The following is a 23,728-nucleotide window of genomic DNA, read 5'->3' as shown; positions in this document are numbered from 1 at the left end:
TGCCTGTTCTTTGGAAGAAAAGTTATGACCAACCTAGATAGCACATTAAAAACCTAGACAACATATTACTTTGCCAACAAAAGTCCATCTAGTCAAAGCTATGATTTTTCCAGTAGTCATATATGGATGTGGGAACTGGACTATAAAGAAAGCTGAGCGCGAAAGAATTGATGCTTTTGAACTGTGGTGTTGGAGAAGACTCTTTAGAGTCCTTTGGATAGCAAGGAGATCCAACCAGTCCATCCTAAAGGAAATCAGTCCTGAATATTCATTGGGAAGGACTGATGCTAAAGCTGAAACTTCAATACTTTGGCCACCTGATGCAAAGAACTGACTCATTGGAAAAGACCCTGATGTTGGGAAAGATTGAAGGTGGGAGGAGAAGGGGACAACAGAGGATGAGGTGGTTGGATGGCATCACCAACTCAATGGACATGAGTTTGAGTAAACTCCAGGAGTTGGTGATGGACAGGGAGGCCTGCAGTCCATGGGGTTGCAAACAGTCGGATATGACTGAGCGACTGAACCGATCACGTGTATGTCCAGTATTTTAGGAGGGAAAATCACAGATCTACTGATAAGAGAAAACTTACCAGGGATCAAGACTCTTAGCATACCTCATGAATTATTCTGTATTTTAAAATAATCCCTCTGCGCAGAATCACCTAATTCAGAATGATGGACACGCTCCAAAGCCATGTATGGTTCCCTCCTCCTTCCCTACCACCATACAATCCCATCGAGAGAGCTAAGTACTCTTCAGGTACAATAGCTACAAATATGTCACAAAAATAAACAAGCAGAGAAAGAGGACAAATCATACAAAAAAAAAAAAACCCCGAGGTGTTTTTCCTCTAGCTCACGGTCCTCACTGCCTCTTCCTGGACACACAAGGGAATTAAGATGGGCATGGACACGAGACTTGTTTTAGCCAATAAAACATGAGTGGGAATCAACCTGTGTTACATTCAAGCAGAAAGATTTAACTGAGAGCCAGTAAGTCAATTCTTCGTGATCTCTTTCCCTTGTGAAGATTATACAAGACGGAAACCCCTGAGATGCCAAGTGACCATGTGGAGGCAGGGCGGCCACCTGGGCCCACAGTGGACTCTGGATAACCACAGAAATAATATGCTTCAGTGCTGACTGCTGTTGCTTCCTGCAGCATGCTCTAACCTGTGCTCTGTGACGGATTTAGTTAAATCCACCCTCTGATGCCCAGCCCACCTCTAATTCATTCACTCAGGAGGTACTGAGCATATGTCCTCTACTATACACTTGGGACACAGGAGGTACGAACCCAAACCACAGAGACCCCGGTCCTCATGAAGATACATGTGGTGAGGGAGGGAGAAGGAAAGGACTAGGCATACTGAGTGAGTCACACACCGTGTTCCAAGGTAAGAAGTCTAAGAAAAACAGGAAAAAACAAAAACACGATAAGGATCAGGAATTCTGTGTCAGGGGCAGCAGATTCATTATTAAATAGAGTGAGCTCAGGGATCGCCACCCGACCCCCACACTACGTGACGGGACAGAGGAGAAGAGGCACCTTCAAACTACTTGCAAATATCAAACTGCTGTGCCCATCTTCACTGCCACACTGGCTGCTGGTACTGAGGAGCAAAAGAGGACTCCTCTGGGTCAGTATCACAGGAAAGACGGGTAGTTGGATATGGCTTGAATAATCATATATTTTTTAAAATCATATATTTGGATTATTTTAAAATAATCCAAGGTGACAAGAGAAAACGCACACCGTGACTGCCATGTTCCTACTTCACAGGTTTTAGTTTCCAGTCTCGAAGGGGTGCTTCCCTGGAAATGTCAGCCCCAGCTGTGGGTCGACAGGAGGATACAAAGAAAGACCTCTGGATCCTGCTTGCTTCTGAGGCTTGGGCACGGAGAACAGGCAAGTGCAGGGCAGGCACAAACAGCGCTCCCCCTGAGGCTCCTCAGCTGCGTGCAGAGTGGGATAAGGTGACCCCAGGTGGAGGTGAGGGGCAAATCGGGGACCCGGCAGAGTCAGGACCATGCCACCAGGCCCCGATGCAGCGCGCCCGCAGGCCGGGCAGGGGAGCACCTCACTGCCTCCTGCGTGCACAGCCCGCCCACCCCTGGGCCTCAGGCTCCTGGACTCTGGAAGGCGAAGAGTTTGCACCCATGGCTCGCGCCTAACCCCGGGCCTCAGGGAGCCCAAAGACTGTGAAATGAGCAGGACAATCAAATACGTGAGTCCTGCCCTCACAAGCACGTGCAGCTCCATGAATGACTGAGTCCTGTCTGACCACCCGAACTGGCCCGGCCAGCAGACTGCCTAACAGGAGGCAGAAAAACAGGACTCGGTCCTTAAGTAAATGGAACAGCATGGAAGTACTGTAAACACAGACTAATGTTTTCCAAATTGCAGGTTATAACCCATTAATGAGTTGTGAAATCAATTTACTGGATTGCAAATAGCCTTATTTTTAGTAACACAAAATAGAAGAGACAGTATCAGGAGGAACCACCACGGTTGTAACAGGGAATTTCCACTTCCGTTTTGTGCAGTGAGGTTTCCATGGGGTCATGGTGCAGCTGGGGTGTGGGGGGCAGGAGCACACTATCGGGAAATCTGGGAGCCCCTTATCCAGAGAGCTTGACTTAAGGGGGAGACGTGCCCTCCTCATAAAATTAGAGATATACACACACACACACACACACACAACTCATTTTCCAACAAGTCTTACATCTGTACAGTCGGTGAACAACAGGAAAGGACAGAGTGAAGTTTATATGTGGGGACATACATATTCCAGCGAGCAGTATCCCAGCCACACCCTCTGTCGAACTGCATACAAAAGCACTAAATGAAGCCCTGACTTAGCTAAGTCCATGGAGAAAAGGAAAGGGGAAGCGGACACAAACCAGAGCACCCTGAGCTCAGAGCACACACAGTGATACACCTGGCACGCACCGGGCTGGCGAGCAAAAAGACGTTAGACTGCTCAGCTCTGGGAAGCACGTGCTGCGGGGCCGTCACAGAGCCACAGAAGAGGCGGTCAGCACAGGGGAGCCCCCGAGGAGAGCAGACCACACTGGGTGTGCTGACCGCGAGGACAGGGGAAGGTCACGGCTGGGTCCTCATGCCAACGCTGCAGGGCTGGCCCGAGCTTGGAGGAAGGGGCAAGCCACTCCCACGTGTGGCTGAGGCCCCCATCCCGCAAACCTGCAGAAGCGCCTGCTCTGCTGCAGCCCCTTATCTGAACCGCCTCTGGTCAGCCTAGGATGTCACTCCCTGGGCCTCTCTGTACCCTCTCATCCGTGTTCAGATGCCACCTCCTGGCAGGGGCTGTGCCATTTCTAAAATACTCCCCCTGCTGGTCACTCCAAGTGCAGGCTAACAAACCCTGTTGGTTCTTCGTCTGTTATTCATCTATTTATTTCCTCCCACCGCAAGGTGAGAACCTCTGGAGGGCTTGCCTTGTTCAGGCTACGTACCCAGAGCCTGGAATGGCACCCATTTTTTCTGAATGGATCGGTTCAGCTGTTTCAAGAGGAGAAATAAATTGCTCGTAACCTCCCTCTCTGCTTCCCCTTTTCCTGTCTCCTCACCACCATCACGGTCACAAAGGCAACTCAGCATTTATGCAGTACACCACAGTGCTCAGAAAGCATGTTTACCTCCATTTCATGACTAGGCTAGGGGCTGAACACAGCACAGTTACTACCCACATTTCTACTCGTAGAAACCTGGAAACTGAACCTGAGAAAAGGAAATAAATGGCCTGATCAAGGTCCTACAGCACAGCGGGCAGGTCAATCCAGAAATGCACCATCCTCTACAAACGTCCTTCTGTTCCACACTCATAACAAGGCAAGAAGAAAAGCGTGGCAGACATCATGGAGGAAGGCGTGTAGCCAAGGAGGGGAGCAGGCCAGAGGACACCACCCCCAGAGGACCCCAAATGCCGAGCCAAGGGCTTTCCATGGTAGTCCTTAGGCCATAGAGAACAGGTGAAGATTTGGAGGAAGTAAGATAATCAGATAATGTCTTTAAAGAAAGAGATTTTCTCTGCTGGGAATATGGTAACCAGAATGGATTAAAAAGGAATATTACAAACACAGAAGGATCTTCTCCTAGTCCAAACAGGAAGTGCTTACAGTGTGAGGAGGACAGAAAAGAAAGTGGAGAGGCTGGGAGAGGGTGTGTATGGTGGGGGCAGAAATAAACTAAAGGCTTCTGAGATTTTCTTTTTTTCCCTCCAGTTTTGAAGATCTGGACATGATCTGAACATCCAGCAACATCATCTTTGGTATGTAATTTTTAACCCCAAATTTAAGGAATTATTATTGCTCCATGCTGACATACTTTTAAGTTAAAAACTTGGTTCTGAAAACTGGCTGGAAACATGACTGTCTATACAACCTTATCTGCTACAGAAAATGTGACAGAACCAGAGATTTTACTGCAGGTTGACACGCTATCATGGAATTAAATGATACATATTAGAGATAGAAACTGGAGAGACAACTAAAAAATTCAAATAATCTCTTAAGGATTGTTAAATACAAAAAACTTTGGTAGTGTTCCTTATAATGATTAAGTCAAAATAAGTGAAAAAAATTTGCTATTTGAAAAAAAGACATTTTGGAATAAACAAAATATAAATGCATAATTATAAGATGTTTCTAGAAATCCTTGGTATTTCTGTCCTATTGACTTAAATTCCTGGAAGAAAATCTCCTTTACAAAATTAAATGAAATTTAGCTCCAGAATAGAATTCATTCAAACTAAACTTACTCGAATTTTCTTTTATGAACATACAGATCTCTTTTATTTGTAGTTTCATAATATTTAGACCTAAACTGTGAATAAATCGGAGAAGCCAATGGTACCCAACTCCAGTACTCTTGCCTGGAAAATCCCATGGACGGAGGAGCCTGGTAGGTGGCAGTCCATGGGGTCACGAAGAGTCGGACACGACTGAGCGACTTTACTTTCACTTTTCACTCTCCTGCATTGAGAAAGAAATGGCAACCCACTCCAGTATTCTTGCCTAGAGAATCCCAGGGATGGGGGAGCCTGGTGGGCTGCTGTCTATGGGGTCACACAGAGTCGGACACGACTGAAGCGACTTAGCAGCAGCAGTGAATAAATCATGCCCTACAGATTTACTTCTCAGCAAAAGCAGAAAAAAAAATCAACATACAATAAAATAGTTTATCAAATTTTCTGGGAGCAAAATAATTTTATATAGGTGACCACATTTTCAAGTACTTTTTGGAACCAATTCTTAGAAGCAATCTTTTATTTTTAGTTTTTAAACAGAAGTACATTTGATTTATAACAGGTGTACAACATAGTGATTCAGTATTTTTATAGATTATACTCCACCTGAAGTTATTGCAAAATAATGGCTAAATTTTCCTGTGCTGTATCATATATCCTTAGTATTTATTTTTAAAACACTCTTTCAAATTTGCTCTTAAAAACAAAAGTGTAAGTCAATAACACAGGAGGGCAATAATTTTTTAAAAGCAAAAATTAAGGTCAACTTGTCAACAAACGTAAGTCTGTGTCACAATTTCTATCCTTGTTATTTTATACATATTCTTTGTTAGCAAAGAATTTTTCCTGATCCTTCTACATAAGATTTTTATTGGGTCCAAACACCTTGTTGGGCTAGAGTTCAAACTTTAATTCTTGATATTCAATGTACTTTGCTTAGTGAACTTCAGTTTCAAACCATTAATTTCTACTTCACAGAAAAGACAGGCAGAAATACAAGATGCTTTCTTATGTTAAGAATACTTTCTCAAAATAACATGGAAAACAAAAATACTTGGGAAATAAATTATTTTCCTATTGATTCATTCATCGAAGCAATCAGTCTCATTGCTACTTCCTCACTGGCTGTGCCTCAGCGTGCTTTATGATTATGGGCATCCCCAATTCGTGTGTGTGTGTGTGTGTACACGTGCACACACATATAAACTACATGCAACTACATGACCCTAAGTGAATTGGTTTAGATAAAAATTGACATTCAGTTCAGTTCAGTCGCTCAGTCGTGTCTGACTCTTTGCGACGCCATGAATCGCAGCATGCCAGGCCTCCCTGTCCATCACCAACTCCCGGACTTCACTCAGATTCACGCCCATCGAGTCAGTGATGCCATCCAGCCATCTCATCCTAGCAATTCTTAATTGTTAAATCTATTAAAATTTTGCTCTCTAAGTCACATAGCTTGGAATAATACATCCCCTAAACCTAGAGACGCGTATACATTTGGAACCCCACTGAGAGCATCTGTAAGGAGCAGTGGCAGGCGAGCTAAAGGAGTGCACTTCCAACCTGGCTTCGCATGACAATGCTGGGTCTCCAGGGTCAGGCGACTACAGCATGTACAGAGTGACAGCTCGCAGAACGGCATGTACACAGTGCACACACGTGTGCAGGAACACGCGCACGCATGTGCAGAGCGACAGCCTGCAAAGCGGCATGTACACAGTGCACACGCCTGTGCATTCGTGCGTGCACGCGTGTGTAATGATGACCAAGCATTTGTAAGTACAATAGATCACTGACAGAGTGCTGTCAGGACATTCCGTTCAGGTGAGTAACAAAGTCAACACGGGTTATCTTTCCTGAGGGCCAGTGGCACTGGCTTGGAACAGTCTGAGGTTTTCTTCACAGAAGTCCTCTACTATTTGCATGGTAAGAATTGGAACTTCCAAATAAAACTTTATTCAAGTGCTATGCAAATTCATGCAGTTCTCATGGAATTTTATATCAAATTTCCCTATCCCCCTCAAAATTGCAATGTTCTATGAAAATAAATATGAAGTGAAAGAAATAACTAAAGCAGTACTACTCAGTATCAGTTGAAATTTTATTTTCTTGAAGTACTAGACAAAACTGAAACTCTGTGTGGCGGAAAAAGTATTATCTGCCCACAACTCCTTAATCTAGGGTCCAATGCTCTGTCATCCACCAAATATTGACTATATGCCACACACCATCCCGGATGCAGAAGAATCAAGCGACAGGTTCAAGGTCTCACAGAGCTTCAGCGACAAAAGTCAGAAAACTTTAAAAATGTCTAGTCACCTAATTTGGCTCGTTTTATTATTTTGTCATTCAGTGAAACTCATTCCTCATTAGACCATTTAATTTTTATTTCTCACTTAAAAACAATAACTTAATTTTAAAAAATCAATTGTTTTCAATGAAATTATGACAGCAAAGATGAGGCATCATTAAATTAAAGCCAAATTATTTTTATCTTAATTCTTATTTGATGGTTACCATTTTGTCAAAGTCTTATGTTACAAGGAAACTATGATTTGAAAACTTTTAGGAGAAACTATCATTCCCTTTAAGTTATTCAGTCTAAAAATAATTTCTTCCCAATAATTGCTATGTTAATGGAAAACCAGTTTACATTAAGGTACTGTTGGACTAGCTACATTCAGTTCTGTTTTAGGTACAAAGGACACGGGTATGTTATCAGCTCTAGAATCAATAAATTACAAGTGTCTTCTACTTGTACTTTTACACTTTAGGGGAGTATTTCCTCCTGAGCCACAAATCATCTGTAGGTCCCCCCACGAGTAATCACAACCATGTATGCTACTTTAATAAATTTGCAAACTACTCTAACATTTTTAAATGGTAAGGTGAGGTCTTCAAGATACAGTTTATTCTTCATACTATCTTAATATTATCAAACATAAAATAAAAGGGAAGGTCCATGGTAACAGTTAAAACTAGATTTTTTCACTGGCATTTTCTTTTACTAAGTGGCTGCCTGATGGTCAAAGAGAAGTGTCCAAGTGTCATATGAATGGACACATTATACCTGATAGGTTTCAGCTCAGGACCTAAGGATTTTTAAAATATTGATAGTATTTAGACGATAAGAGCTGGCATATAATTCATATGTCCCTTATATTTTAATCATGTGGGTGGGGTGGAGGGAAGCAGACAGATAACTGAAATTATCTTGTGTCTCTTACCTAAAGAATGTGCAGCTGTGGTTTTGGAGCTGAAAAAACGGCCAAGCCCAAGGTCTCCAAGCTTGACCACCCCAGTGGCTGTAATGAACACATTAGCTGGTTTTATATCTGTGAATTAAAAGAAGGCATTGGGTGAAAAATGATGTCAGTGTAGGTATATTCAAGGGATTAAAAATACTTCTCATTGTAGAACTTAAAATATATGTTAAAAATGAAAGTCAGTTTGAATTCTGAACCAGTTATTTATTTTGAGTAATTTTCACATATCCTAGTATTTCTGAGTTCCTGGTCCTTTGATAGACAATCATCAATACAGGATGATGAGCACCATTAATTTTCATTTTAAATGTATTTTTTCCATTTTCAAATGAACTTCTGTGTAATTCAAAGCACAAAATAAATGTGTGGCCTTCTATCAGTTTTAAACACCCTGTTGCTGCTGCTGCTAAGTCGCTTGAGTCATGTCCAACTCTGTGCGACCCTATAGACAGCAGCCCACCAGGCTCCCCCGTCCCTGGGATTCTCCAGGCAAGAACACTAATAGTAATTTATTGACATGTTTACATAAAATATAAAATCAAAAAAGATGCAGATAATTACTTAGATGACATTATTTCAATTGCTTAAGTCAACTGTACTGAAATTTTTTACATCCCAAAATGAAGGGACCACTGCCTCAGTGATGTAACCTTCATACATTTGGTCTGACCATTTGACTGGGAATCATGAATATATTATGAGTGAATGCTGAACATTAAAAATCTGAGTAGCTATAAGGTATACTGTTCATAAAAAAAAAAAAAAACAACTCTTACTTAAGCATATTCAACTGCTTTCCTGCATCTTTTTTTTTTTTTACTTTTACTAACATAATCAGTAAAAAAAAAAAGTTAAACAGAAAAATAATTCTCATTCTTATTTAAAACCAAATATGGCTTTACTTAAAGGCTTATCATTCTGGTATTAATAAGATTATAATTTGGAAATCAATCACCTAAGAAAGCATGATAACACAATGGCTGGAAGGAATTTATTCGTAAACTGCCTAGTACGCTTTACAACAACAAGAACAGCTTCACAAGCCTGGACTCACCCCGGTGCATGACTCGTCGAGAATGCATGTGATCCAACGCACTGCACAGCTGCACAAAGTATTTCCAAACGGTCCTTTCAGGAATTAGCCTCTTTTGTTTCTTAAAATGCTGTTTAAAATATTAACAAGAAGATTAAAAAAATTTTTTCAAACTAGATTCTGACTTAAGTCAGAAAAACACCTATTCTCACCTACCTATTAGAAGCTTAAAAATATATGACTTTTCATAGTGAAATGATACCAGGATTTGTACCTGATATCACACCTTTAATTTCTCCCTACTGTATCTAAAGTCAGCATAGGCCATATCAGGCTGCATCCCTGTGATGTCCACCTGTTTCAAAAATTTAACATCCATGTAAGGTGATTTCTTATCTAAAAGAAGGATGTCAAATTTAAGAGTAGCCAGAATAAGAAAGTCTAGAGACCTGGAGGTAATTACGTTCATTACAAGACAGGGCTTCTCTTGACAGAAGGTAGTGAAGTAGAATTCCTTTTAAATACTGAACCACCCTTGGTGATTTGAAATATCACTTCATTTATTAAAAATTAAATAAATAAGAGGGAACTGAATGAAGAGTTTTCAGGAATATTTCCACTGCATATTCCAGGTCAAACCTGCACTTTGCTTTGAACAAACAAAACTAAGCATGGGAGCGAAACGTGACCGGAAGGCCAGGGCAGAAAGCTGAGCGTGCACATCCTACTTTGGAAGGACTGCACCATCATTCGTAAGAGGGGCCGTAACTGAGTACCCCAAGGGACATGTGTGTGCCCATTTTTCTGCATTATATTTGTTGGAAGAATATACTAATAATATCCTAATTCAGGAACAAAGACCTTAGTTTCATTTCATAGGATTTGTAAGGATTCTTTACATAAAAATTATTTTTCAAAGCCAAAATGTAACTGGTTTCTTAGCAAAATTTGTAAATGACCAACATGAAACAGTATTGCATTTAAACAAATTTTCAGACAATTTTAACTTTTTAATATTTACACAGACATCAACATTTAAACATGTGCTTTAACGCACTTTATCTGATGATGTGACATTTTAGAAAGTTCAGCTGTTTTGATTTTTTTGGTAACTGAATATGGAGAAATGGTATTTCAGAGGATTCCAACACAACACACTCTGTCAGTCCCTACCCCTGTGACCAGATGAGGGCGGGCTGCAAGGAAAGCCAATACAGGGAAAGAAAGCTGCCAACTTGCCTACCTCGTGCTTAGCACAGGGTCAACTCTATCGACTCACATGCACTCAGTGCGCCAAAGGATACCTCTTCAAGGAAAAGCAGATCACTTCAGAGTAATCTTTATCGTAACATGTGCTATAGAAATGAACTTATTAGCAACTTCAATGACTATTACCTCAGTAACAAAAAAAAACAAAAAACAAGTAACAATCAGAAGACTAGGTAAGAAGCAGACAGGGTTATTACTAAAATGGTAAAAACTCCCAGATCATGTTTCAGCGTTAAATCTTATTAACCGCAGCCTGCATCAGCATCAGTTTTCAGTCTATGGGGCAACAGTGCAAAATCAGTTTTAGACATCTAATTTTCTTTCAGACTTGGAATGAGTCCAAATAAAGCCTATGCGCTCTCCCTGACGCTGGATTAGCATATCAGAAGACCGTTTGATGTCAACAGGAAGATGGGGAACAGGCTTCTTTTCATTCAAAAATAAATATACCATATCATGTAAGTATCAGACCATGAAAGAATAATTTTATGCTTCAATATAGATTCTGAAATCATCATAATTAAAATTAACCTGACAGTTTACCTTTAAAGTTCCATTATGAAAAAATAAATTGTTTATTAAAAACAGGGCACAATGAGGAAACTGCCCTCAAAATGGAAGATGGGATCAGGCCAAGGACTGTTTCTTTCAAGAAGTTAAAGATTTTAACAATGAACTGGCATCAATATAATGCTAGCTAGACAGAATGACTTGGCAAAATAAATGTTAAGTATCCAAATTAGTAAAATGTTTTTGAAGGGTAATTTTATGAATTTGATTCAATCAATCATAAAATAAATCAAAAGCAGTTTTAACATGTCATTGGTTATCTCCCAATATTTTTTCCATGTCTATTTAAACATATAGTTTTCAACCATCCTTGAGTTAAAAAAAAAAAATTTTATTGAGAAAAACCAATACCTATGATGAGAAGAGCCTGTCTGTTCTGATGGTGGCACTGTTGGCTATCTCTTAAGGGGATGAATAGAAAAAAGGCAATAAAAATTTGAATTCTGGTAAAATTTATATTAGCACTATAAAAGAAGAACTCACATAATGCCAATATATTTTTAAAAAAACAACCTTCTCTTTACTTATTCTAAAATACACATATCTTTTTAAAGTTAATTATCTAATCAAATAGCATTACTGTTCAAAAATCCTATCTTTCTCTGAAAAAAAGACAATTTAGCTCCAGATTTGGGGGAAGAAAATGTAATACCAATATATAGGAATAAAAAATGTACATTTATTTGTCATGCGGTGTGTTTTTAATAAAGCTAAATCATTTTAAAGGGTTACTATTAATAAAGATTTCTATGAAAAAAATTTTAAAGTCACTTTTACTATGTTATAAAACAGAATTTTAACCTCTTATATCTGAAAATAAAATATCTAAAAAGTCATGAAAGACAGAAATGAGCACTCAGATATACCTGATCATTTGAACAGAATTTTTATTGTCTTTTTTAAATTTTTAAGGTGGGTTCATCTTTTTTTTATGCAAAGCTTCAAATACTGTTTATTTTAAGAGCATATTTTCTACCTCCTTCAACATTCAAACATACATTGAACATTATTCATATCAGAAAAAGGAAACCAGATGTAACAAAAAGCTAACCAGTGTATTTGTAAAAGGCATATACAAACATCAGATGATACTGTTCTCTCACTCATGTGTAACAGGATGACCAGCATCTCACCTAGGTGGAATTCGGCATCCTTGGTAAAACACGCAGTGTCACTAAGGTGAGGCTAGCTGATGCAGGCTGCCTCCACGCAAAGGTTTTTTGGAAAATGGGCACGGCTTTTTTTTTTTTCATTGTCAAACATTCTCTTACAAACTAAATGCCCCAAAACCAAATTATACAGCAGACACTGCCTATCACGTAACAATTCTGGGGAGGAATCACTCCTCAGTCTGGACACTCCCACTCCAAGCAGAACATACAGTTCTTACTTCTACGTTCTGCAATTCCAGCATTCCTCCTTGGGAAGTCTTAGGAAAAATCACTATTACACAGTATAAACTAATCAACAGAGAAAGAACAGAAAATTATCTTGTTGGATCAAAAAAACAAGCTAATTTCCGTAGTGTATCAAAATATATAACCCTACAGTTTAGTATGTTCATGTTTAAAGAAGGACATTTCAGACAAAACACCCAGATCCATAGGGTCTGCTTCATGAGTGTGCGGCCCGCACGGTCACACGGGCCCTGTGCTAAGTGTAATGCTCTTTCACCAGCTAGAAATTCCTGGTCACTTGTTACGGGGACCCGAGACAGTGTAAGCTGGTCCCAGGAAGCACATAACCAACAACCTTGGGAAACAACGTACCGCTGTAGTTAAAAAACAAAACCAAAGAACAACAAACACGATCCTGGGAGGCAAGTCGTTCCTGAAGAAGATTAGGAGAAACGGCAATTAAACAGTAAGAAATAATGAAGCCATATGAGAACTGGCATTGCAGGCACCAGCTGGTTTCCATCTCTTCCAAGTATCACAAGGAAGTAGGTGATTTATGTTCAATGTTAGGAACTACTTCCTGCTCGGGAGTGTCGTCAAACGTTTAATGTGCCACTCACATAATCCATATGCACCTTTCGTAACAGACCTGATGATGGGGCTTGGCAGTAACAGCTGTGTGACCTTGAAGAAGCCACTTAACCTTGCTGGGCCTTGGTTTCCTCACTATATTAAACAGTTTTGGAGATGAACAGAGTAAGTGGCTCCTGCTGCCTCTAAAATAGCTCAGTTACGAATAAAACACAAAAAACAAATGCCCGATTGGCACATTTTCACACTGAAAAATAACAAATTTTAGTATGTCCGGTCCTTTAAATCTTCAGCTAATAACAACAAAGCAAAAATAACAATCATAATACCTCCAAATCCCCAGAGGTCCAGTTAATCCTATGAATGGTCTTCACATGAGATGACAGGTCAGATTTTTATAATAAGGTAGTTACAAGGTAATTAGATCAAACCTTTACCAACAGAAGCAATATTATGTTCCCAAGCATCTCTGTAATTATAATGCAGTTTTATAAGACTACATATTTCACAGTGCTTCTTTCAAAGATTTAAATGCAGAGAGACTGGATGATGGAAAAGACAGGATGCTTCTGAAAGTATTAACTGGCAGTTCTAAGTGTGATTTCTATTAGATATCAATCTTTCCATGGAAACATTTTTCTTCCAAGGGTATAAGAAGGTCTCAACAGACTAAAGTGTACATGTACTTGCCATATACAACCCTGGGTATTATATAAATGGGTAAAATAGTTATGCAGAGTTTTGGTATGTGATACTAATTTTCAGTGTGTGAACACTCTCTCTCTTGGCACTCTGGATAAAGCTCAGGTGCCTAAGTTGCTTTGGAAGATGCTAGTAGAATGGGCCTGCCAACCAGAGGCGCACTAAAGAAAACAAAAAAAAAAAACAAAAAAACCTGCATCTAATTTTATCCTCTTTGATAAAATACTTCCCACCCAAGCTCTACTCTCTTTTTCCTTTCCTATAAATGTCAGAAAAGCTAAGTGTACTCAGCTGCTTCTAATTATAATTTAATAGACTATCAATGTAATCCATCCATTCCCCAAAATCAAAATCATACAGGTTAATAACAGAAGTGGAAAACATATTTTATGTTATGGTAGAAAATGTGAAACATATAAGATTTTTTTTTTTCCTGAGTAATTGAGCCTTGCGGGGGGCGGGGGGTGGGGTGCGGGCAGAAGAAAGAGAAAAACCCTATTTACCAAACAAGAAAAATGAGCTCCTATAAAGTCAAAATGTTCTTCCCCTAACTCCTAAAAGTTGCCTTCTAAATGTTAGTGTACCAGTATCAAGGAAACTTGGAATATTTTTTTATATCAGTGAAGAAAGGTGGGAATATATCGGAATCACTAGGAGGAGTGGCACTGCACTGCTGCCACATGCGTAGCCTGGGAGCTCCCAAGTGCCTGAAGCTGACAGGAAAATAAATGCCTGAAAACGCTGATGCTACTGCATTAGAGGACTAGAGACAGACGGTGAGACGAAAAAGTGGCAAGTCTGTCTGTAGGGTGACGTAGAAGGCTACAAAGGCAAACAAGAGCACTTGTCTCTCTGATGACGTCTTTCTGGTTATGTTAAACCAGACAACAATGAAGAGAGAATACGGAAATATATTCTTAATGGACAAGGAAAACAGTGGAACGATAAGGAGCCAGTAAAAGTCTATCAGTAGAATATGAACGAAAGAAAATGAAACGGAAGTCTGAACCCCTTCTCCCTTACTGGGCTACAGCTACCAGCACTGCTGTCTATCTGCAAAAAGTTCACAAAGGCAACTTTCCACCAACACTACCTTCAAAGGGAGCAAAAAGTGCCCTTCTAATTTTTTCCTAAGTAAACACAGTTCAAAACTTACACACAGTTCAACAACTTACTCCCCTTTTCACTATGCTTACATTATGGCACATAATTTTCAGTTTATTAGAATCCCTAAGTTCAATACTATTTCATTACCAAATGTCTTAGGTTTCAAAGAAAACCCAAGGGATATTTTATAAGCAATACTGCTTCTATTAAAAATAATGCTGTGTAACATACCCACATATGCATACAACACAGACAGACCTTTTCGGCTACACACACACACAGGTGTACATGCATAATGTGTAGGTGCCTATGTATGGAATATTCAGTTCTACATAGCTTTTTCTAGACAGTGCCACTAATTTGTAACCGTAAGACTTCAGAATAATTTTGAAGACATAAGATAATGTAAGACAGGTGGCACCCTTATGTAAGAGACCCAGCAGGAAACAGCCTGTGCTTGGGAGAACTGGCCATTCTCCCTGTGGGCTGGCCCGGACGGCACACTTTACGCCAGATGCTGAAATAGACAGTGTCTGTACCCTCCAAGCCATAAACTACCATCAACAAAGATAGATGGCACTGCTGGGGAGACTCTGCTGCTTTAAGGAGCCAAAGGTCAAGAGTGTAGAAGACATTTCTAAGTGCTTTTCCTTCCAGTACAGCATCTAAATTTGGATAAGAACAGATAAGAATATGTCTGCAGATGTAAAAAAAAAAACAACCACACAAAGAAGGTGAACAAGATTTACAAGTTGTAATAATTGTAGATAATAATTATCTCCAAGATTTGTTGATGTTTTCAGTAATTTATCAAAGTCTGTGGTGTACCCACCTCTCTCCCCTTGAGTGTGAGCTGGGTTATGAACGTGATGAACTGTCCCCTCCATATTAGGTTATCTTACATGACAGAAAGGATTCTGCAGATGTAATGAAGACTCTCTAATCAGCAGTTTTTGAGTTAATCACTGGGGAGATTATCCTGGGTGGACTTGATCTGATTGGGTAAGCTCTTCAAAGAACTCAGAGAAATTCAAAGCCAGAGACTCTCTTGCTGGCCATAAGGGAGCAAACTGCTAGCTGCAGAGACAGACAAGTGGCCTCGAGGATGGCTCCCAGCTGACACTCGGGAGGCGAGCACGACATCAGTCACACAGCCACAAGGAACTGAATTCTCCCAACAGTCCAGTCAACGAGGAGGAGAACCCTAAACCTCAGATGAGATCATGGCCCCAGCTGGTGCCTCGATTTCAGTTTCTAGCATCCTGGGCAGAGAACTCACAAAGCAGGATGTGAACTCACTAACCCCCCAAGTTGTGAGATAACATGTTTGTGTTTTAAGTGGTTTGTGGTAATTAGCAATTAAAAACAAACACGAAGTGCATTTCCACAGACAGCCAAAAAAAAAAAAAATATAAAAAAGTAAGTTTATGTTTTATAAAGGAAAAGAGTCTTAATGCTCCTACCAAATTTAAAGGAAATGCCACACAAGTGGTAACCATAGAAAATATAAAGTTGACAATTTAAGAATAAGTCTGTATCTAAATATGTTATGAATAGGAAGAGAGGGTCTAACTCAGGAACAAGATGAGGGATCGCACTCTCTCCACCTCTATTCAGCACAGCCCTGGAAGAACCAGTCAGAGCAATCAGACGAGAAAACAAACAGACAACATGCATCAGAACTGAGTAGGAAGAAGTAAAACTGTCTCTGTTTGAAGATGACATCATTTTATAGGTAAACAAAATTCTAAAGACTCTATCAAAAAAGCAGTTCTAATCAAATTCAGTGAAGTCACAGGATAAAAAAATTAACAAGCAAAAATCAGTAGCGTTTCTATACAGTAATAGTGAATTATCTGAAAAAATAAAATGCATTCCATTTACAATAAGATATTTAGGAGTAAGCTTAAAACTAAGGAGGTAAACAGCCTCTACTCATAAAACTACAAGATGAAGAAACAAATCAAAGACACAAATAAATGGAAAAGAATCCCATGTTCATAATCGGAATAATTAATATTATTAAAATGTCAATACTACCAGAAGCCATCTATAGATTCAACGCAATCCACATTAAGATTCCAACGGAGTTTATCACAGAAGTAGACAAAACAATTCAAAAATTTATGTGGAGCCACAAAACACCCCCCCCCCACAAAGCCAAAGCAATACAGAGAAAGATAAGCAAAGTGGGAGGCATCACAATTCCTGATGAGACCCACATTATGAACTTACAGAAATCAAAACAGTATGGTACTAAAAACAGACACATAGACCAATGGAAAAGAACTGAGAGCCCATAAATAAGCCTAGGCATTTATAGGTAACTAATATTTGACACGGGAGCCAAAAATACTCAATATCAGTGCTGGGAAAATTGGATATCCACATGTAAAAGAATAAAACTGAAACCTTAATTTTCACCACTCACAAAAATTAACTCTAAACAAATTAAAGACTTAAATGTGAGACCTGAAACTGTGAAACTCCTAGAAGAAAACACAGAAGAGCTCCTTGACAATGATTTTTTTCGATATGATACCTAGAACGTAAGCCGCAAAATAACAAGTACGGTGACATGAAACTAAAGAGCTTATGCACAGCAAAAGAAACGATCAAAAAGCGAAAAGGCAGCTTACAGGATGGGAAAACATATTTGCAAATGTATCTGATGAGGGGTTACTATCCAAAATATAGAAAGAACCCACACAACTCAATAGCAAAAAATAACCAAACTAAATAAGTCAGTTAACAAACAAGCAAAAGACCTGGGTAGACATTTTTCCAAAGAAGATAAAAGAATGGCCAAGAAGAACATGAAAAGATGCTCAACATCGCTCGTCATTATAGAAATGCAAATCAAAATCGCAATGAGATACCATTTCATGCCTGTTAAATTGGCCACCAAAAGAAGACAACAGGTACCAAACACTGGTGAGAATGTGGGGAAAGGAGAACCCTTGTACATAGTTGTTGGGGTTTCAAATTGGTGCAGCCACTATGAAAAACAGTATGGAGGATCCTTGAAAAGTTACAAGTAAAACTACCATATGATCCAGCCATTCAACTTCTGGGAACATATCCAAAGGAAACAAAAACACTGTCTTGAAAAGACATCTGCACCCCATGCTTACTGCTGCATCACTTACAATAGCCAAGATACAGTAACAACCTAAGTGTGCCTCACTGGAAAAGACCCTGAGGCTGGGAAGATCGAGGGCAGGAGGAGAAGCAGCCAACAGAGGCTGAGGTGGTTGGATGGCATCACCGACTCAATAGACCTGAGTTTGAGCAAGCTCCGGGAGTTGGAGATGGACAGGGAAGCCTGGCGCGCTGCCGTCCATGGGGTTGCAGAGTCAGACACAAATGAGCAACTGAACTGAACTGATTGGCCAATAAAGCAGTTGCAGCATGTATACAATGGAGTACTATAAAGTCATAAAAATGAGGATATCCTGTCATGTACAAAATCACGGACAAACCCTGATGGCACTGTGCTAAGTGAAATAAGTCAGACAGAGAAAGAAATACTGCATGATGTCACTTACACATGAAATCTAAATGCACAAACACACACACAATCTCATGAAAAAAAAAAAAAAAGGTCAGATTTGTGGTCACCTGAGGCAAGGGGTTAAGTGACAGGGGGAACTGGATGAAGGGGGTCAGGAGGTGCAAACTTCCAGCTCTGAGATAAGTACATACCAGGGCAACGCACAGCATGATGCTCCAGACAACACCGCTGTCCGGATCAGTGAAACTGTTGGGGGAGTAAAGCCTAAGGGTTCTCATCAAAAGAAAAAAATTTTTTTTTCCTTTTTTGCTAGGAACTAGGAATTGAGCTCCCAGTAAGGAGATCCAAGAAAAGTGTTCCCTTCAGAAAAGTTGTTAGTTTGCACCAAGAATTGACTGCACTGAAGAATCAGCACCCAAAGTGGTTTCCTTGGTGGGTCTGAGGGTGAACATTCTAGCTTTCCCAGGGTGAGCACACTGTGTGCCAATAGACCCCAACTGACAGATTCCCACCCAGCGTATTACCCTGCAGTGTCCCAGACTGAAAATACACAATCAGGACAAACTAAACCTTTCCAAGAAAGAAGCTGTATGAACTGGCTGTTTTCTGGGGGGTGAGTGGCACAACTCTACAGCTCATCATGAGCCTAGGTGTTCTATTAGATGAGTTCCTAGTAAAGAGATCAAAGCAAGTATTTTCCTGCAGAGAAGTCATTTGCTTTCCCAAGAATTGATTCTAGTAAAGAGAGAATCAGCACCCATAGTGTTTTCTTGGGTGAATTTGAGAGTGAAACATTTTGGCATTTAGAGGGTGAGAATACTGTTTTGGCCAGTGGACCCAAATTAGCAGGTTCTCACCCAGCATTGTCTAGCACTGAATATACCCACTTGAGAAAAACTGAACCTTTCCATAAAGGAAGTCGTGTGAACTGGTGGTTCTCTAGGTGGTGAGTGGCATACCCATACAAAGCATTATAAACCTAGGGACTTTATTAGAGGAGCTCATAGTAAGGAGATCCAAGCACAGTGTTTCCTTCAGAAAAGTGACTTGCTTGCGCCAAGAACTGACTAGTGAATAGAGAATCAGCACCCAAAGTGTTTTCTTAGGAGGGTTTGAAAGTGAAACGTTCTAGCTCTTCCTGGGTGAGAAGTGTTTTTGAAGGCAGATACAGCTGGCTGGTTCACACCCAGCATATTTCCCTGCAGTGTCCCAGCACTGAAAATGCACTCGGGATAACTGAACCTCCCAAAAAGGCAGCTGTGTGAACTGGTCGTTCTGTGTGTCGTGAGAGGCATACCCACACAGCACACTGTGAACCTGGGTGTTCTATTAGATAAGCAGCTGGTAAGGAGGGCCAAGCACAGTGTTAGTCACTTGCTTGCACCACAGACTGACTGTAATGAAGAGAAAATCAGCACCCGAAGTGTTTTCTCAGGTGGGTTTGAGAGTGAAACATTCTAGCTTTTCCGTGTACCTTGATGAGATGGTGGATGTTAGCTAAACTTACTGTGATATTCATTTCACATACATACATTCACTCATACAGGTAAGTCAAACCAGTATGCTGCACACCTTAAACCTACACAGTCACGTATTTCAGTTACAGCTCAACAAAACTGGGTGGGGGAAGAGATAGCCTTAAGTAATGATCTGAAATTGTGCCAAACTCTTGGCACAAAACAGAGTTCAATTTAAATTATCTGTATTGCATATGTCACTAACAAACATCTGTAACAATAACATTCACTTTCCTCTTAGCCAGTGAGGTGCGGTATGACAATTTTTCGGCAGATAAAAACCTTCTGAGTTTCCCTTCAAAGGATTTATTATATTGGGTTATATTTTGTTTTACTGATATTTTAGTAAAATATAGCTTTAAAAAATATGTTAAATATATAAACTTATAATCTGACTTTCTAAAAGGCAATTATAAATATAAGAACTTATAAATAGTTCAAAGAATAAACTATATTTTGGAAAAATGGGCTACAAAAATTTTAAATATATTTTAAGAATATTTCTACTGACAAAGTGAAATGAACAAAGCTCGTGTTTATATAGTTCTGAGATTAGTCTCTCATCTCCTCTATACTAAGTCTCCATCACCAAATATGTTTCTTAGCAACAGAAAAGTGAAATACATAGTATTAATAAGGCATACTACAAAGTGGAACATGTACTGGTTCAATTTAGGATACAGTAAAGGAAATGTACAGCATATATATCACAACTGGATAAACTGCAACCCAATCGGCACTCTGTAAGAATCTTTTCCTTTAAAATTCTGATTATTGATGATAAAGAAATACATGATGAAAAATTTTGGATTTCCTTTCATCTTAGAACTCATCTGGGAAGTATTTCATCTGACCACAGCCTCAGGTATTCCTCTGTCACTAATTAGAGAAATACTGAATATTTCAACTATAAATTGCTTAATTATATTTGTCAGCCTGCTCTAAACCAATTAATTATTTACTTGTAAAAATCTTTGATGCAATGCTATCCAGAGGTTCCTTCCTGGAATACAGACCAGGAGCGATCTTTCCGCTGCCACCCAATTAAGCAGGAGCTGAGACAGTGGGGTACGCTGTGATGTACCATGATTTACAGTATCAGGTACCATCAAGAAATGAACCAGGCTCCTTACAACCCTCGGATCTATTGCTATCCTTTGCGAAGCATCAAGTCACTGCCACACTCCTTCATAAAAGAAGTCCCTATCATTTTTTATTTTTTGGTAATGTAGTCTCGTATAAAGAATGGCACAGAGCACAATTAGAGGGTTGAGAAAACAACATTAGCATTTCTTAGGGCCAAAAAGCCCCTTCTTGTGTCAGAACGCAGTCTCCTCCCCGGCCACATTCAACTTGGATGTGAGCAAGTCCTCGTGGGACTCAAGTGTGAAACGGGAGGACACGGTGTGCCTGCTGGACCACCAGCCACGTTTCCCGACAGGCCCCTGGAACAGAGGGGCGAACAGAGGAGAGGGCATCGGGTCTCACACATACCGTCTCCAGACATTTCCTGAGTTGCTGCCATCAGCCAGGCGCTCCCTAGAAAATGAAAGCCCAGGGAGCAGAGCAGGCAGTCCCCACGCTCAACAAGGTCACACGGGGAATCCAGACAGGAGAACCACCCCACAAGCAAATGCACGATGGTGTAAGGAGTCCTGAAACACCATCCCTGGTCCTGGTCTAAGAGACCATTCCTGAGGAAGTGGTGAATGAGCCGGGAGCGGCAGGACTGACGGACATGCCCCAGCCTGGGGACAGCGCACGGGGGAGGGGGGGAGGGCGGGGCCGACTGCAGCAAGTGTCCTCGAGCGCCTACCGGTGCGGGAGGCCACGCCTTCCCCCAGGGTCTCTTATGGACGGCTCCGGGGCTCAACGGGGCGCCAGGGCGGTCTGGGGGCCGAGGCCTTTCTTCTCTGTTTCTCTCTTCACCTCTCTTAGAGACTGACGGAGGAGAGGATGTCGCGTTCCGGGGCACAGGTGCCGGTCCTTCCCTCAGGGGAGAGGGTGGACAAGGAGCTGCTGGAGAAAGCGGAGCAGCATTCGGAAGGAGGGGAGACGACTCTGAGCGCGGGCCGGTTCCACAGGGTCTCCCCGGGGGCACCGCGGTCTGGGCGGACCCGGGGGCTCGGATGCGCTCAGGGTGCAGACAGAGCTCCACGCTTGAGACAAGAACCGCATCCCCGGGAGCCTAGGGAGTCAGTGATGCACAGGAACCAGCAAGGCCAGCCCAGAAAGGAGGGGAAAGCAAACAGCAAAAAAACCCCGGACTGAAGCTCTGAAAGCTCAGTCAGGAAGGACCAGGAGGAACAGAACGACTCAGTCAAGAAGAATCAGGAGTGTCCAGAGAGGCGAGGAGAAAACAGAGGCGCTGCGGGCCTCTGGGCAGTGGGGGGAGCCTCTAGGAAGGAGCGGGGAGGCAGAGGCTCGGGCGGCAAAGGACCGAGCAGAGCGCGCGGGCCCGGGGGTGTCTGAGACTGGGTCAGCACGGAGCGGCCGACGGTGGAGACACACAGAAAGCGGGTGGCGGGAAGCAGAAGCCAGGCGGCAGCGGGAATGCCAGGACTGAAGGCGCAGGGCCGCCCTGGTCACCTGTCCGGAGAGCAGCGCCCTCTTTGAACCTGACCTTGTCCTCCTCACGGTGCTGACTGACATCGGACATCCTGCACATCCGCTCGCCTATCCTTCTGTCTTCCTGCTAGAGAACGGGTTCTCAGATGCATCAGAGAACGCGTGGAGGGACACGTGTGTGCATGTGGGCATGTTCAGGTGCCAGGGGCCTGAGTGTGTTCACTGCCAGCACAGGAAGGTGCACTCAGGTCGGGGAATACATGACGGAGGTTTCTGATCCCCGCGGCAGGGACAGGACAAAGAACCCACGTGGGGGAACACACAGGAGCTCCCCCTGTCCAGCAGGGAAAGTGGCGACAGGGCCAGGCTGGTCCGGCAGGTGAGGCCTTGGGAAGGGGAAGGCATCCCTGACTGGTGATGCCCATTCCCTGTGAAGAGGAGGCAGGCTGTCATCTGTGAAGAGTGTGATGAAAAGGGGAGAAGCGATACTCAGAGTATTTAAATAGAGTAACGCACATTCCAGTAATACCTATCGAACAGCTGTCGCATATTCAGACAGCACAGGTAATTACATGTATGTGCATATACTTGTACATATACCTACAAAAACAAATACGTGTACACACTGTTGCTGTCCAGTCTCTAAGTCGTGTGCACTCTTTGTGACCCCATGGACTGTGGCACGCCAGGCTCTTCCATCCTCCACTATCTCCCGGAACTTCCTCAAATTCATGTCCATTGAGTCAGTGATCCTATCAAATCATCTCATCTTCTGCCACCCATGTCTTCTCCTGCCCTCAATCTTTCCCAGCATCAGGGTCTTTTCCAATGAGTCAGTTCTTCGCATCAGGTGGCCAAAGGACTGGAGCTTCAGCTTTAGCATCAGTCCTTCCATTGAATATCAGAGTTGATTTCCTTTAGGACTGACTGGTTTGATCTCCTAGCAGTCCAAAGGACTCTCAAGAGTCTCCTCCAACACCACAGTTACATATACATATATATATAAAAGCCCTTATAAGGACACGGTAAGGCAGGTAATTATTAACCCAATTTCACAGATAAGGAGACTGGAGCTCAATCACTAAGACTAAGTACCTACATCACAGTACCAGTGCTTAAAGTTCTCCTCTCGCCCTCAGAAGCTCCCTGTCTAGATTAGGCTCTCTGTTGTAAACTACCACTCTAATTTATCCTACGCCCTTACAAAACTTACAACTTTGGTTGTATAGTTCTCTAAGCATCAGACAAATGCTTCTCTCTCCTAGACAATGAGTTCCAAGAAGGCATATAACAGGAATACAGCACACAGTCAATGTCCAGTAAATACAGAATTAAACAACATATTTTTAATGGTTACAAATTGGTATAATTATTTGAGAGAACAATTTGGCAGTATTTGTTATGATTTAAAATACATAC

General features: G+C 41.4%; 1 protein-coding gene across 14 annotated transcripts in view; it reads right to left on the bottom strand.

The window, feature by feature from the left end:
- The window catches only part of NEK7 (NIMA related kinase 7), a 136,478-nt gene that overhangs the window by 27,661 nt on the left and 85,089 nt on the right, over positions 1-23,728 (bottom strand). For all 14 annotated transcript variants that reach the window (XM_027975997.3, XM_027975998.3, XM_060396775.1 and 11 more), the window contains 2 exons: positions 9,096-9,204; positions 8,003-8,110 (listed from right to left, as the gene is read on the bottom strand). In XM_027975997.3, coding sequence (XP_027831798.1) covers positions 8,003-8,110; positions 9,096-9,204 — 217 coding nt within the window. The remainder of the gene's footprint in view (positions 1-8,002; positions 8,111-9,095; positions 9,205-23,728) is intronic.

Source organism: Ovis aries, chromosome 12, assembly GCF_016772045.2.
Source record: "Ovis aries strain OAR_USU_Benz2616 breed Rambouillet chromosome 12, ARS-UI_Ramb_v3.0, whole genome shotgun sequence".
NCBI lineage: Eukaryota > Metazoa > Chordata > Mammalia > Artiodactyla > Bovidae > Ovis > Ovis aries.
Note: the sequence above shows the minus strand (reverse complement) of the source record. Positions and strands in the feature narration are given on the sequence as shown.